Source organism: Corvus kubaryi, unplaced genomic scaffold (genome assembly GCF_017639235.1).
Source record: "Corvus kubaryi isolate FWS band 111438036 unplaced genomic scaffold, C.kubaryi_AGA036_p1.0 66, whole genome shotgun sequence".
In the NCBI taxonomy this organism is placed as follows: Eukaryota; Metazoa; Chordata; class Aves; order Passeriformes; family Corvidae; genus Corvus; species Corvus kubaryi.
The window spans coordinates 25,984,818-25,999,992 of record NW_024582054.1 but is presented as its reverse complement, the minus strand read 5'-3'; the positions used below and the strand labels follow the sequence as shown (position 1 = coordinate 25,999,992).

At 38.7% G+C, this 15,175-nt stretch overlaps 1 protein-coding gene across 3 annotated transcripts in view; it reads right to left on the bottom strand.

Annotated features, from left to right (window-relative positions):
* TECPR2 (tectonin beta-propeller repeat containing 2) overlaps positions 1–15,175 on the bottom strand; it is a 42,449-nt gene that overhangs the window by 15,753 nt on the left and 11,521 nt on the right. For all 3 annotated transcript variants that reach the window (XM_042047808.1, XM_042047807.1, XM_042047809.1), the window contains 8 exons: positions 13,902–14,899; positions 12,335–12,518; positions 10,360–10,533; positions 8,045–8,225; positions 6,411–6,552; positions 4,937–5,177; positions 4,095–4,184; positions 3,020–3,253 (listed from right to left, as the gene is read on the bottom strand). In XM_042047808.1, coding sequence (XP_041903742.1) covers positions 3,020–3,253; positions 4,095–4,184; positions 4,937–5,177; positions 6,411–6,552; positions 8,045–8,225; positions 10,360–10,533; positions 12,335–12,518; positions 13,902–14,899 — 2,244 coding nt within the window. The remainder of the gene's footprint in view (positions 1–3,019; positions 3,254–4,094; positions 4,185–4,936; positions 5,178–6,410; positions 6,553–8,044; positions 8,226–10,359; positions 10,534–12,334; positions 12,519–13,901; positions 14,900–15,175) is intronic.

The window sequence follows — 15,175 nt, the reverse complement described above, 5'->3', positions numbered from 1 at the left end:
GAAATGTGCAGCAGTATTTTAACCCTGTCAGCACCATGAAAATAAAGTTGCCTTAAAAGAAGTGTGTGTTGGAATTTTGGTGTGCTTTATGCTTGGGTTTAGTCTAGATTCCTGCAAAGACAGTAGAGATGCATACCTGGTATTTTAGACTACAAAGAACTGCTAGCTAACTGTCTACTGAAACTCTTACTCTTTCACATTCATTTTAAAATAGCCATGTGATGTAATGTATCTAACATTTGATTTCCTTTTTTCACTCCATGTCGGACAAAACAAAGCTAAGTAATGAAAAAACAAGTTCCAAAGAAAGAGGGACCCAGGCAGTACAGATCCACTACAGAAGGAATGCTCTGGTCAGACTCCAAACTAAAGACTCTAAAAATAGGCCTTGCTGGTTAATTGAACATCCCCTGCTGCTTGGGATATCCCATTCTTGGTAACAGTTCTGTCTTCAGGGATGTGAAATCTGGCAACTAATCCTTGTAAAGTGCATCAGACGCAGCATTCCCTAAAGAGGGGCGTGGAATTTTATCCCACAGAGTTCAAGTTCAAAGTATTTATTTCTGCAGAAGGCAATATTCCCCATTGTTAGGGCTTGCTGGGGGAAAGGACAGGAAGCAACAGGACAACATAGCTTTATCTTTTAATTATCTGTAATAGTAAACAGATCCCATTAACCAAAATTATTTAACTTTCTGAATCACAGGAACACAGATCAACCTATCTCAACCCAAAATTTCCTTTAACCATACAGCTTCATATAAAAACTAAAATGACAAACAAAAACTTCTACTGCTTGGTATGAGAATATCTATAGCAACTTTCTTTTGTAGACAGAGGCTTGACTTTCAGCTGCAAAGCCAAAATCTTACTTAAAACCTCGTTATTTCTGCTAATAAAGCATGAGTTGAAGCAATGGCTTTGTCACATGATACCTCAGCTGTCAAAGTGTTGATCCAGACAAGCATCAGGCACTCAAACGTGGAATCACATATCACCTACTCGGCATAGCTGATATTATTTACGTCTACAGTACAATTTGATATTCAAAAACACAGCCCTTATGTAAATGTTTTGGGGTTTCTCCCTCCTCCCACTTACTGCTTGTATCTTAGGAGAAGGCCATGCTAACCACATTCACCTACTATTTTAGAGCAAGCAGCATGAACCAGCAGCATTGTTTGTTGTTAAAACCTAAAGGTCATTCTACTGTGTTTAGAAATCTTGACAGTGATAGTGGAACTCTAATCAAAATAATCTACTAGGTGCTACTCCCACTACATAATGTAAAAGGCAAGATACTACCAACATAATATGAATATTTCAACCTTAATGCTGGCAAACCCCATCACCTCTATACAGAATTCTGAACTGAACTTTACATAAAGTTGCTCTCACCCCGCCTGCCCTACCCAGTTACAGTCCTAATATTTCTGGAGTAAACTTAAACATACGCTAGAACAGTAACAATAGTTCTCCAATTTCCTCAGCCCCATTAGAACAAATAAAGGCTCTTCTATTACAGCCATGGATATGCACTTGTTAAGCAGCAATCTACCATATGCAATTAATTAGAGGAAAAATGCCTAAAACATTTTCACATTTCAGAGCTAACCCACAGTGACAGGTACAGTGGAGTGTTTGAGCATTTCCTGACCCCAGATCTCTGCTATGCCACCACCATGCACCACAGAGCTGACAGGAACAGCTGAATGTGAAGGTTGAACTCCCGAACTGCTGAAGTTCACAGGCCAGGTATTACAGCCAGCCAACACCAGTTACACTGATTTCCTGTATGAATTCTCCTGAGGTTTTCAGACAATAGCCAGAAGTTATTTATTTTTTCACTTAAACAGTTACTGTCTAAACTGCTGGAAAGCAGTGGTTCATGAGAAGAGTTTCAAATCCCACTAAGGAACATGAGAAGGACAGAGTGGACAAATCTATCCTGCAGGTCAGTAAAAGTAAAAGGCATCAATCAGTGTTTAACTATGGTTTGATGAGTGATTTGGAACCAATTCATCAGTTCTAATACTACTGGTATACAACTGACAAAAAAGTTAATTCTTAAATACACATTTTAGGATTTTTCCATGAAGTATTACAAATTATACACAAAAATTCTTTACACATGAAGCTTAAACTCTGCCAGCTGTGTCTGCCTTTCCTTAAACCTGAAGTTTAAATTGCTTTTCTCAGACCAGTCATGAACACTGCCATCAAAAATGGAAAAACTGCAAAACAGTTGAATTATTTTTAAAACGGTGAGAGAATGGTACATAGTCTCAATTTCCTTTATCTTCACTTGAAATAGGAATGCAGATCAGCATGAAGACAAGAATGCTCTAACAGTCAGACTGTTCAAGAAATAAATCTGATTGGAATATTACCGATGAAGTTGGCAAATAACCTGATTACCCCAGAGCAAATTCCAAACTGGGACTATATTTTAATGATCAAATAGTGGTCAACCACCTAAGCAAATGAAAAGAGCAGTTAACCAGCATCACATTCTAAGCATTATGCTGAATTATTACATCACTATAAACCTGAACATGAGTATCAGGTGCATCACTCATGAACAATGCAACTCTTGAAGCATAATTTTTCCTTGGCAGGAAGCTTTGATGACTCTGCTAAAAATGTGTCTTAACCAAAATTCAGACCTTTGTGCCCTAGACCAGGTGATTATGGCTGCACTGAGGTACAAGAGCCAGCCTAGTTAAAGCTGCTGGAGCCCCTGCACAGCACCGTGTCAGGCCAAGCCACCTCAGACTGACCATCTGCAAGATGCACTGAACACACACAAAGTATCCTGCAAACAGGAGACTTCTTGTGGCCAGGAAAAGGCTAAACAGAACACTCTTTGAAAGCCACAGCTGCTCCTGATGTTTTACAATCATCTGCCAGTAGGTACTATTTAATCCAGTAAATGTTATATTCTACATCAGTAAACTGGAAGATACTTCTGGGAAATACAGTATGCTAAGAGATAGTCTACTCAATAAAAATGTCATACCTAGTTGGGAGAGATCCAGTTTTGTCCAGTGCATCCCTGTTGGGCAGCTGGAGGAAAGTGTTCTGATAAATATCTGCCCAAGACTATCCAAGCCCCAAATGGCATCCTGGCAGGCCGAGTAGTGCACCATTTCAGCCTCTGGTGGCAGCTGCACCGTAGAAGGACGAAAATGAGGATTCTGATCACTGACACAAAACAGATCCTTGTTGCTTTGGCATAGCCACAAAAAGCTTCCTATGGAAAGGACACTTCTGTTATTAAAATAATTCCTAATCCACTCTGAGAAAGCTTACACATCTACTTTTCCTGAAAAAAGTGATCAGTACACTTGAAGGCAAAACTAAAGCCTCTTGGCTATGTTCATAGGGTAAGCCTTTTAAGTTCAGATACACATCCTAAGCCCTTATTTAGGCACCTAAATACACCCTTTCTCAAATAAAGGAAGTAGTAAGTGATCTCATTTGAAGAAATGTTTCATTTGACAAAACTAATACAGAGAAGACATGTAACAGTGCACTATCACCTCTCTATTCTTTTGCTCTTTTTTATCCTTGATAATAGCCTTTGAAAAGCAGCATTCCTTTTCAGCTCTAAACCCTTTTTTGCCACTAAAGCCACTGTACTTAGATAATGCAATTGCTAACTATTGTAACCAGCAGTTCAATTCCCTCACAGGGTCTCACTTTTACCAATAATGTGCAATTTTGCTGCAGTAACTGCACTGACAGGAGAAGCACTTGGTTAGTACAGGCATTCCAGCAAAGCATGCTCCAAAACTTCAATTACAAATTCTGGCAATTCATGCTTTGGCAGTTTAGGAAGTTGCTGCTCCTGAGGACCACCCATTTCTCTGCTGGATACCACTCCACACCAAAGGTGAGAGTGAGTAACATGTTATTTTAATCTCCAGTAGTTTTACAGACCTATTTCCACCCTACTTCAACTACTTTAGATCCCTGCAAACAGAAAAGACAACCAAAATCTGAAGTAATTCAGGATATTTAATTACTTACACCATCAATTCCACTCTATTTAAAAATCAGATATTATATGCCTTCACTGTTGATTTACCAACCTTCTTTAGATGAAGCTGTGGAAGCCAACAGAAAAATCCATTTTGTGGCAGAAGCAGTACCACGAGGCACAATATTATTCCAATACGTGCCTTGAAAGAAAGAATAGAGTAGTATTAGTAGGAAACTTAGTTTTCTATTAAAATATGTTATCAAAAATTTAAAAGCAATTCTATTGCAATCATTCATTAAATATATTTTAGACAAGATCTATATGAAAATCTTTCAAGAAACTGTTGGGAGGAGAGGGAAACTTCCTCCTGACACCTACGTAAACACACACAGAGAAAACTGGGAATGCAGAAGAGGATAAAGAAGAATATTAATGGTCTTCAACAGGGGACCAATTTGGTGATGTGGTTGAATAATATCCTAGATGTATTGCTAGTTTTCCTAAACGAAGAAATGTAGCAAATCAAAATTCTATTTTGAGAACTGTAGCAAGAAAAATAAAGCAATTCCTCTATTAGCTCTGTAAAACCGTAACATTAGTGTCTTACATAGTCACACTGGCCATGAGCCCAACTCACTGTGTGAGATAAAATAGGTTCAACAGCTTAAGATTGCTTTCTTATCCCAGAGAAGAGAAACATGTAGGTGTTAAAAAGAGTAACTTGTGCACAGCTCACTGGCTGACAATGACTTTTCCATGAAAAACATTTCCCTTTAAATGAGAAAGTATTTAAGACCAAATGCTAATGAATAATTTAATTTAATTTTTAAACATATTAAAGCTGCTCTGACTTGCCATGCATAATTTCAGTGGTGACAGAGATGTAGTTAGTTATTTCCTTCTATTTAATTTTCTTAACTTAAAAAAATTAAGATGCAAGAGCACACCAACCTATTAAGTTTCCCTTTGCTACATGGAATTCATTTTTGCCTGAAGAGATCCAGACTCCACTGCCATTAACTCCGAGGAGGCTGGGCTGACACTGAAGCTGCTGTGACCAAAATGCCATTCGAAGCTTATCAGCCACCTTCTCCACAGGTGCCTGAGCTGCTGTTGCCACTGTGTGAGTTGCCTGGATTATGGTCTGGAACAGGCTGCACTGGTCAAACACTACATAATCAGTGATGCTTACCTGGGGGAAAAAGAAAAAAAATGCTCTTGATAATTAGTTAAGCTTTGGGGTGAACTGCACAATCTTTCACCAGAAGCTTTTTTAGAAATATTCAAAGTGTAGGAAGGGAAAAACAAAAATGGTACATTTTGAGTAATTGTCTTGCTAATAAGCCACAATCAATATTAAACACCATCTTACAACTCCCTTCTACCCAACAATCCATTTAGAAATCTGCATTCTAAGAAAGCCCTTTGTTTTAGGATGTCTCCCTCTGAAAACATGTTGAACTCTGCAAACTAAGAGGTGAATTTTCAATTTCTGAAAGAGAGAAACTTGTGCGGTGTAGCAATTCAAACCACATGACAAAAACCTGTATGCAATACTCCTTTGCAACTACCTCATGGACATTTTAATTCATAGTGCAGATGGAGGTCTAAATAAGCAATTGCCCAAGTTCCATCATGGACAACTAGGCTGGCAACACTCTGGGATACCCCTCGAAAGGAACAAAATGCCTAAGAGCACAAAAACAGCAGCAGCTTGCCAATAACCTCAAAGCCAAGCTACTCACGATGCCCACAAGCAAAAAGGGATTATATATGCTCATAGACCAAAATTCTTGTAACTTAGGTGGCATGTAGACAAATTTCCTGTAAAACTGTTTTTGTACTCCCTTCTTCCCCACCCCTTTCTCTGGAGAAAACAAGAAAAGCTGGAGAAACCAGTCAGGAATTCCAAATCAATACCAGACAGTACTTGAAGTAACCGACTTGGTCTCACCCACATGAACTGTGGCTTAAGCAAGCAGCTCCACATGGCTCAAAGAAACCTCAAGAGAATGGAAAAATGCAGAACACATTCTTTTGCATGGTGACTTACTATTTGTTTTATCTAGCTAAGGAAAAGGACGGGCACTGGAAGACAAGAGAAGAGGCTGCATTCAGCAACCAGACTTGATACTCAGCCTCAACAGCATGTCCTATGACCTGGCAGAGCATTTCTTGTGCTCTTGAAAGCTTCTGCAATGCTGCTCTGGATGACCATGGGATGGTTTTTCCTCCCCTCTTTAAAATAGACCCAAAAAGGGATTTCAGCCATAGCCACACTGAAGTTTTAATATACACGATAAGGAGTGCTATAAAATATCAAGCGATTAATTGAATTTATTTTTAGAATCTTGTGGGGAAAATAACACAAATAACAAACCCAAGGTAAAAAACTAAACTGAAAGTAAAATAAAAAAATGCCTACTTGCCACCAATGATTATCATCTCCTTGTGGTTTCTTTGAAACTATACCAGTCCTGAACCAGAGATTGCCATGGATATCCAGAGCCCATAATGTCTGCTGATCTCCAAGGGTTATGCACACTGGTTCCAAAGCTTGCATTTCACTGGAAATGCAAACAAGTAAAAACGTTAAAACCTTACTTCAAATTTATCTTGATGGTATTTTAAGAAAGCTATTATAATGCTAATAGTTTAACATGGTTGAACTCAGTGTAGCCAAGCTAAAAAACACATTTGATATCAAATTTTCAGTTTTTCAGTACTTTATATTTTATTTGTTTAAGTAAAAAACATTCAACAACAACAACGACCAAAAAACCATAAGTCCTTCAAAGATCACTCAAGATTTGAAACTTGGATTCATAAAAATAAAACTAAACAAACCCTATTTTGTTCAGTAAAATAAGCAATCAAGAGCTGTGTTCTTTAAGTTTTTGATAAAATAGCCTCATAAATGTATCTCCTCAGCTTCCTTGACCTGTTCCGAGAACAATACCTGCAGTTCAGGGACCACAAATAGAAAACTCAACCTAACTATGTGACAAAGATAAATGCTGAATCCAGGACTGTAAGTTTCCTGCATAAGTAAACGATTTTCAAGCTCAGAAAGTCAACAGGGTGAGGTGATCGTATCAGACACTGAAAAGGCAGCAAACAATGCTAGCTCTTTCAGATAACCTTTCTTGACAATTTAAGAACAAATAGTGACTGCTTTCTGCAATTTTAACACAAAGCCCAAGAACATGAAATGTACCTAAGGTGTAGGTCAAGCAGGTATTTTCATTAAACAAACTCATTAAAGTACATGCAAATTTCACATTTGAACAAATACACAGTAGTTTCTTAGACTGTCCAAGAGCCAAGCACCAGGCTGGGAGGTAGCACAAGTTAAGGTTTCACAATAGGATATTCAGTAGACAAAATCACCTGAAGACAAGACTTGAATTTCTTCCTAAACTTGCTTCAGGCTGATGTCACAAGAGACACTATATTCTACATTCTCAAAGCCAGCAGTAGAGACTCAGTGCTTTTAACTTTATCACAAAGGAACTACCATGAGCCTAGGATCAACTACAAAGCTAAATACCAACTACACAAAATATTTATAAAAAGCTGTGGCTGGGGAGTGCAGAAGTGTTATCCAGCTGTGTGGATGACCAAGAAAATGCACAGATTTAATCTCAGAAGAAAAAAAGAAAAAAAAAAACAACAACAAAACCTCAAAAAAACACCTCATTATGGCACAGATTAAAGAAGCAATATTTAATAAAAAAGTCACATTGACAGACATTATAAAGATTTTTTTTTTTAATTGTTCTCACTCTTTAAACTCGCTTCTGTTTATGACAATTCCTTTCATTACACAGCAGTCATTCACCTGACAGAAAAACAGCAGTTACTCTGAATATGTCTGGACAAAAACAAAAGGAAGGAAGGACAGATAGACAGACAGATAGATAGCTAAAACAGCTATATATACACACACAGAGGGATATATACACACAAGTTCAGGTAATACTTTTTCAAACATCAAGGAGTTCCAGCACAGTTATTTGTGTCATTCCTATGCCCAGAATGTCCCACTAGAGTTATTACCTGACAATATCACTCTTCCACTGCTCTCCTTCAGGACAGAAGCTGCGCACTCCCTCCCGGTACAGCAGGGCCCGCTGCTCGCTCAGAGCCCACACCACATTATTTCTGGATGTGACCTGTGACAGTGGATAAGGGCAGTCAACCTTTACTGCTCGGGCACAAGGACGATCCACACTCAGGCCTAGAAATCAGAAAATGAGGATTGCTTTACAAACTTTGGCTTTTTGCAACAAAAAGGAAAGAGATAAAGCAACTCAGTGAAAGAAAATGCAGAAGGGAATCTCCTTGACATGCTAACATCTGTCATTTGATCATAATTTCCATGAGTGACTGTTCTTTCTATAAAATATTAATAATTTCCTCTAATATAGCTGAGTTTACATTTTAAAAAATAAGACACTGTATATCCTTAAACATCCTGCACAGTGCACGTCCAGTCCTGTCATTTCTGTTCCTTTTCTCCCTCTAGTGTCAGCACCAGGAATCTCCATTTATAAAACCTCTATTAGAGCTGACAGAAGCATCAAAAAAAAAAGCCAGTAATGGAAGAACTTTTGCCCAAAACATGCCAGGGAGGAAAGCAACCTGATCTGAATACTGACAGCAGAGCAATTACAAAAGAGCATGCCACAGTGTGTAGTAGTGAAAGGAGCAGAGATGTTCTGGTAGATTTACAGGCAGCTTGCACACATTTCTACATCTAATTTCCAGGAACATGTCTTCTTTACAATTACACTGAAGCTTGATTTACACATGTGAAACTACATGGGAAACAACTCGGGAGACACAGCTTTTGTTTCATCTTCTCATGCTGCCAAAGCCAGTATGAAAAGACTCATCTGTATGATATTCTAGACTAACAAGAATGCTCATTTCTAAACCTCTGAGCACACACTTTTGTTATAAATGTTTCACAAGACAGTGGAGGGAATGAAAAGGTCCTGGAGAAACAATTTTCACTGGTTGCCTCACATTAGGAAGACAGAATATACTGAGAATTTATTTTTTGCATCAAAAGACAAATTTGGAAGCCTAAGAACAGCAGAATGTAAGCTGATGTAATCAAACCAGTCTCTCAAAAGGAAGAAAAACATTGATTCAAACCACCACAGAGCCCTGTATGATTACTATCCCAAGTTCACTCTCCATCACCACTATCCATGCCTGTTGGCGATATGCATGTGACCATGGGCAGGCCACTTGATTTTTCTGGAACTACTACACTTAACTAAAAAAAATAATTTTAATAGCGTGTCTTCGAAACAGTGATGTGTACTTAAAACAGTTTTCTTAATCACAAATAATTTTTGTATTGTGCTACAGTAACTAAATCTAAAAGACAAATTACGAGAGTGCCAAAATTAAATTTTGACAGCCACTCAGAGATGCTGTCCTGTTTCAGCACGTCTTACACAGCTTCCCCTTAACCCAGTCCTCCTCTTCATTCACCAGTAATTCCTTCATCATGTTATTGGCAATTTTTCCTTAGTAACTCAGCTCCCTGTGCAAGCCCCATATGCCTGAGAGTCCTTCATACTTTTCTCCCTTAACTGTAAAACTAGTACTGCCATCCTTCATCCTAGCTCTTTGCATTTAGCCTGAATATTGCTTGCGTAACACCTTCAAATACATCCTCTTCTATTCACTGAAGGGCTTAAAACTAAAGCCATGACTTCAAAGTCGTCACTGCACTATCCTTTTTTCCAATTTGTGCCTCATTCACATCCAGAAGGCAGCTGCAAAGATTCCTGCTCCACAGCCCATTCCATTCCCCCATGGCTTCGCTTTCTCACATAAAATCACGTAAAATACGTACCACTTGTCTATACTTCCAAAGCACTTCATGATCTTCTGTCTCAGAATACCTTCCTTTCATTATTAAGTGGTAACTCATACCTTCAAGAGATCTGTGCTTTTCAAAACACAAAGCTTCTACTTTCCCCTATTCTGCCCACTTAAGGCTGAGTCGTTTCAGTGCATCATATCACTTTCAAAGCAAGGATATTATTTTGATATTTTCTACAGTCCCTTTCCATTTATCTCCATCCATATCACATCCTCCCCATGTCATAAATCCTCTGTACTATATGTACTCCACTTGGCACACACAAAACAAGTGGTCATGAACTGGCTTTTCCACTCTCCTAATTACACAAAATCTCACAACTGTTTCCTAGTGTTTCTCAAGATAAAAAGGTATCCTTATGTCCTGGCTGCAGATCAAAGTTTATAGCAAATTGTGATCATTCTTCAGACTTGAAATCTAATAATCTCAGCCCACAAAAATTCAAAGAGCCTGCAATTAATTCAGGTACCTGCTTGTAGATACAGATCTCCATTTGTTCTGATAATCCAGGCGGTGTCATCACTCAGAGCTACAAATACAGCCTGAGGTAAAGCCTCATACCAGTGCCGTTTTCCTTTAATAGTTACTTTTCCACAAGCAAAAGCTTTGTTAGTCTTCTGTTCAATCTTCCAGAGAAGAGCCCCTGTATGAGAAGTAAAGAAAGAACATAACAGCACTCAGCAATTACTGCAACAGTCACAGGTGATGTGTCCTACCTACACCTACACTAATAGGAGAGGAAAAGCAAACCAGTAGCATCAAAAATGCAAGTTTAAGAAACACAATTGTTTTTTTAAAAGCAAGACCAGAACAGTAACTGACTTCTAATACATAATAATAGCTTAAAAAAGAAAATCAAATGGAACTCCAAACTTAACTGCTGGCTTGTACCAGAACAGTACATCGTCATATTAATTCCCTTTGAATGATTCCACAAAGTTGCATTTAATTCCATTTTGACATTTTGTGGTTAACATGCTCCTGCATGAATACATCCATGGCTAACTGTGGATGCTAGAAACTTCCACAAATTCAGTGGAAAGCTGGGTGAACTCCTGGAACTGACGGATAACAAATGCAGAGGAACAACATCTTGCCCAGGCAATCTGAGCCACCAAAAACTGCAGCCTGAAACTACCAAGGGCAAACATGACACATGCTCATTCCTTTCACTTTTCTGCAGGGACCTGCTGTTAACCACTCTTAAAGGTAAGATACTGAGCTGGATGAACCCACACTCTCACCTAGTACAAGTACTCTTAAATTGTTTTGGCTATAGCAAAGCTCAGCTACAGATCAAATAGAATTTCTTTCTTCTTTAAACAGATAGCAAGTGTTCCCCTACAGAGAGAAAGGAAGATTGATACGCGCTTTTAGAGATGACAGGGAAGAAAAGTAGTGGCAAGGCAGGAGACAAAGAGATTAAAATGGCTGAGAAACTTCTTATTTTCACTCCAGTCCTGGAACAACCTGGAAGGCCAAAAGTGACGCAAGTTTATAACCAAAACCTCCTTATTTTTAATCCAACATAATCCTCATTCACAACCATCCAGAACAAATTCATATGCAAATGTACTGAAACTTCAAAGGTTTTTTTCTCCAGTATTTAAAAAGAAATCAAATCAACTAACCCACGCATACACAAAGCCAATTCTACATTTACAAGAAAAAGAGCCTTAAAATTGTGAATCACAGAATGGTTTGGGTGGGAGGGGAAGATCATCTAGTTCCAACCCCCTGCCACAGACAGGGACACCTCCCACTTGACCAGATTGCTGAGGACTTCATCCAGCCTGGCCTTGAACACTTCCAAGGATGGGGCATCCACAGTTTCTCTGCACAACCTGTTCCAGTGCCTCACCACCATTACAGCCAAGAACTTCTATAGCTCTGTAACAAAAATCAAGGGTTTGTATAGACAAGGAACTCTTCTGTGCCTACCACTGAACTGCTACTTTTGAAGTTCACTTTAATTGGGCAAATGCATGTTGAAAACCTCCCAAAATGTAACGTGAAATGTGTAGAAAGAAAGCCACGTAAACTAGAACATGGGATGCAGACGTAGTGAAGATGCAGTCATATAACTGTGACTATTTAAAAAACTAACAAAAAGAAACCCAAACCAACACAATACTTCTACACGAAACAAGCCCTAAACAACCAAGTTTCTGCAAGTAATTTATTTGAAAAAAACAAACAAACAATAAACTCAATTTTTGTGCAAATTACATATGCACTCAATTGCATCTGTAATCTCATAAAAATGACAAGCTTCACCTAATTAAAAAATAACTGATATTAAAAAAAAAGCAAAAAAACCCCCAAACCAAACAACAAAAAAAAGGCAAAAAAAAAGCAAAAAAAAAAAAGAAACCCAAACAAAATGCCCAAGTCTGTCCAAGTTCTATATTTACAAGGTGACAGTGCAGCAGAAGCCAACCCACCTGAGGGGGAAACTGCCACTTGCTGGACTCCATCCTCAAACTTCTGCCAGCGCAGCCCAGCTGAAGGAAGGGCACTGCAGTACAGGCTGCCTCGGTAGTCCAGGCACCAAATGTATTTTTCTGAGACAACCAGGCTCAGGATGCCATAACCAGGGCCAGAGTATCCCATCCAGCTCTCTGCAAACTAAAAACTGTACAGTCAGAACAGTGTCAGGTGTCTTCAAACTGCATAAGAAAACGGGTATGTAAGAACAGCAGCTCTCACGTTTTGATTTTTAAAAAGCTAAACTTAAGTACTTTAATCAATGAAGACATTTGCCTTGTGTAAAATAAAACTACATCTGTCACTGTTCTCTAAGGCTGTATGTGCATAATGAGACTGCTAGAACAACAGATGTAGCAAAAAAATAAACCCCTCCACCCCATCATCCACCTCCAACAAAGGAATACATAAAAATGTACAGTCTGCCCGTAGTCCAGGAAATTATTCATTGTCTAGGAAGTGATGAGCAAAGGGAACAAGACAGCTGGAGGGCAGAGACAGCTAAATATCCAACTCCAGTACTCTCTGTATGGTACAGGAGCCACATCTTGCAAAAATCTGGTTTACAGCCTGCTCTCTTAAATTTCGATTGCTTGCATGAGGTGAACTCAAGCACTGCATACATTACCAGGGGAGTTTTCTGAACATGACAGAGTATAAGAATACCTTAACCTGAAACTAAAATCTTCTGCACTTTAGGCTGCAGCTGTTAGTAGACAGGACACCACCAACTTGTAACTCAACCTTTATGAATGAGTATTTGCTTGATCTCAATACAAAGCTGTTACAGATCTAAACGAAACAAAATCCCCAGCCTACAAGAACTGCATTTCCTTCTTAAGTCTTCTGCTAGAAGTTCCAGTGATTCTAGCAATTTTATAGATTTTACAATTAACTTCAGTACTTCTTTTCTATAGTCTGTATGAGGACTACCCACAAAATAATGATGAAGGAAAGAGGGATAACAGAAAAACAAAACTGTCAACATTTTAAACAGTACTAACTACTGCTGGCTAGTGGGCAAAGACTAATCCTTATTCTGAGTATTTACACATAAAATAATCCTTAAGCAGAAGCCAGCCATGTGAGATAATTAGCACTAATTCTCCATGAAGTCAGCTGAATTTGGGAACAGCATCAGGCAGAACTTGGACTGCTGGAGATCCAAACCAGGAACAGCCTTTGAGCGTGACTGGGTTTTACTGTTCACTTTTTAATGGATGGGTTTCTAACAGCATTTTTGTCGAGCCGGGAATAATACAGCCAGAACAGCTTCTTTGCATTGCAAGCACACATCACCCATTCTGAAGTCAGATATATCACATTTTGCAAGAGTTACAACACGTACTCTTGTTTGGCTTTATACTTTACTTGTGTACTTGAATCCAAAAAAAAAAAAAAAAAAAAAAAAAAAAAATTTGCTCACCTAAAGATGTAAAGGACAGTAATTGCAGGAACGTTTCTTTTGAAAAGCTGTTTCTTTTTAAGGTTCAAGGTACTTTTAATTAAACTGAGAAGAAATACCTGATCAGATTTTAGGAGCACCATTTCATCTAGGCTTATCTTGGCTACATCCTGTGCACCAGGCACAGCACCAACTTCAGGCATGCTGGTCTCCGAGGATGAATATGGTAATCCATGTCCATAAATATCTTCCTCATCACTAGAGGCAGATTTTTCAGTCTTACTTTCATGAGTGTCTGCTACCCTTTCAGCAGTGCTAGTACTACATTTAGCTTCGATTGCACTTTCAAAATTCCACCCAGAAATGGAACAGTTATCTGAATGAACATTGTCAGAGATGTCAAACTGGAGCACAGAAGGGTCTGACAAAGCGCTGTGGATTAGAGAGAGCTGCTGTTGATCTTCTCTACCAATTTCATCACTTTCCTTTGGTGTCAGGGATGTCTGGACACCAAGTATACTGTCGCATTCCAAGAACAGCTGGTCTGCAAGATCTGGATCTTCAGAAGATTTTTCAGTATCCTGCAGCTTTACTTTATCCAAGTCTTCATCTATTTTACACAATGTAGGAAAATCCTGCTCCTCCTCCTCTTGGCTCAGCTTTCCAGGACAGCATTCATTGCTTGCAGAAACCGCACCACCATTACATTCACCATCAACACTGCTTGTCAAGTCTTGTGTGAATATCAGAGGAGATGCAGATGCCAAAGTATCTATAATAGCTGAAGTACCCATGCCACTGTCACTGTTTGGAAGTTTCTGTAAATCAACCACATCTCCATTTTCTTCATTGATTAGTACAGTTGCTGACTCCGGAGACTGCAGGACACTGAAAGTTTCTGAACCATTATCTTCTTGCAAGATCGTATGGGACTCCATACTGAACATGCTTTCCTGATCTGGAGATCCAGTACTCAAATGATCAATGCTGCCACTCATTATGCTGGAAGTCATGGAAAAGGAGTCTGCATTCAAGGAATGTGGACTGTCACCAGAAAGCTGACGCTCATAAATTGGTGTGCCTTCCAGAGAGCTGTGGTTTTTCCTTGTCCCACTTTCTGTTATCACGCACACAAAGAGAAGGGAGAAAAATAATATTACTAAAATCTATCAAATTCCAGTGCCAAGTAAGAGATTAAAATATTTTTAGAACTGGAGGAAGGACAAAGCTAAATCTAAATTTCAACCATACTGATTTTTTTTTTTCAACTTTAATAATAAATGATACATATAAAGCCAAGAAAAGTCTTAATATAGTAAACAATTAAAATTATCAAGTACTCACACTATTTTATCAAACTAAAAAGGATGGCTAAGTAAGACACTGCCAAATA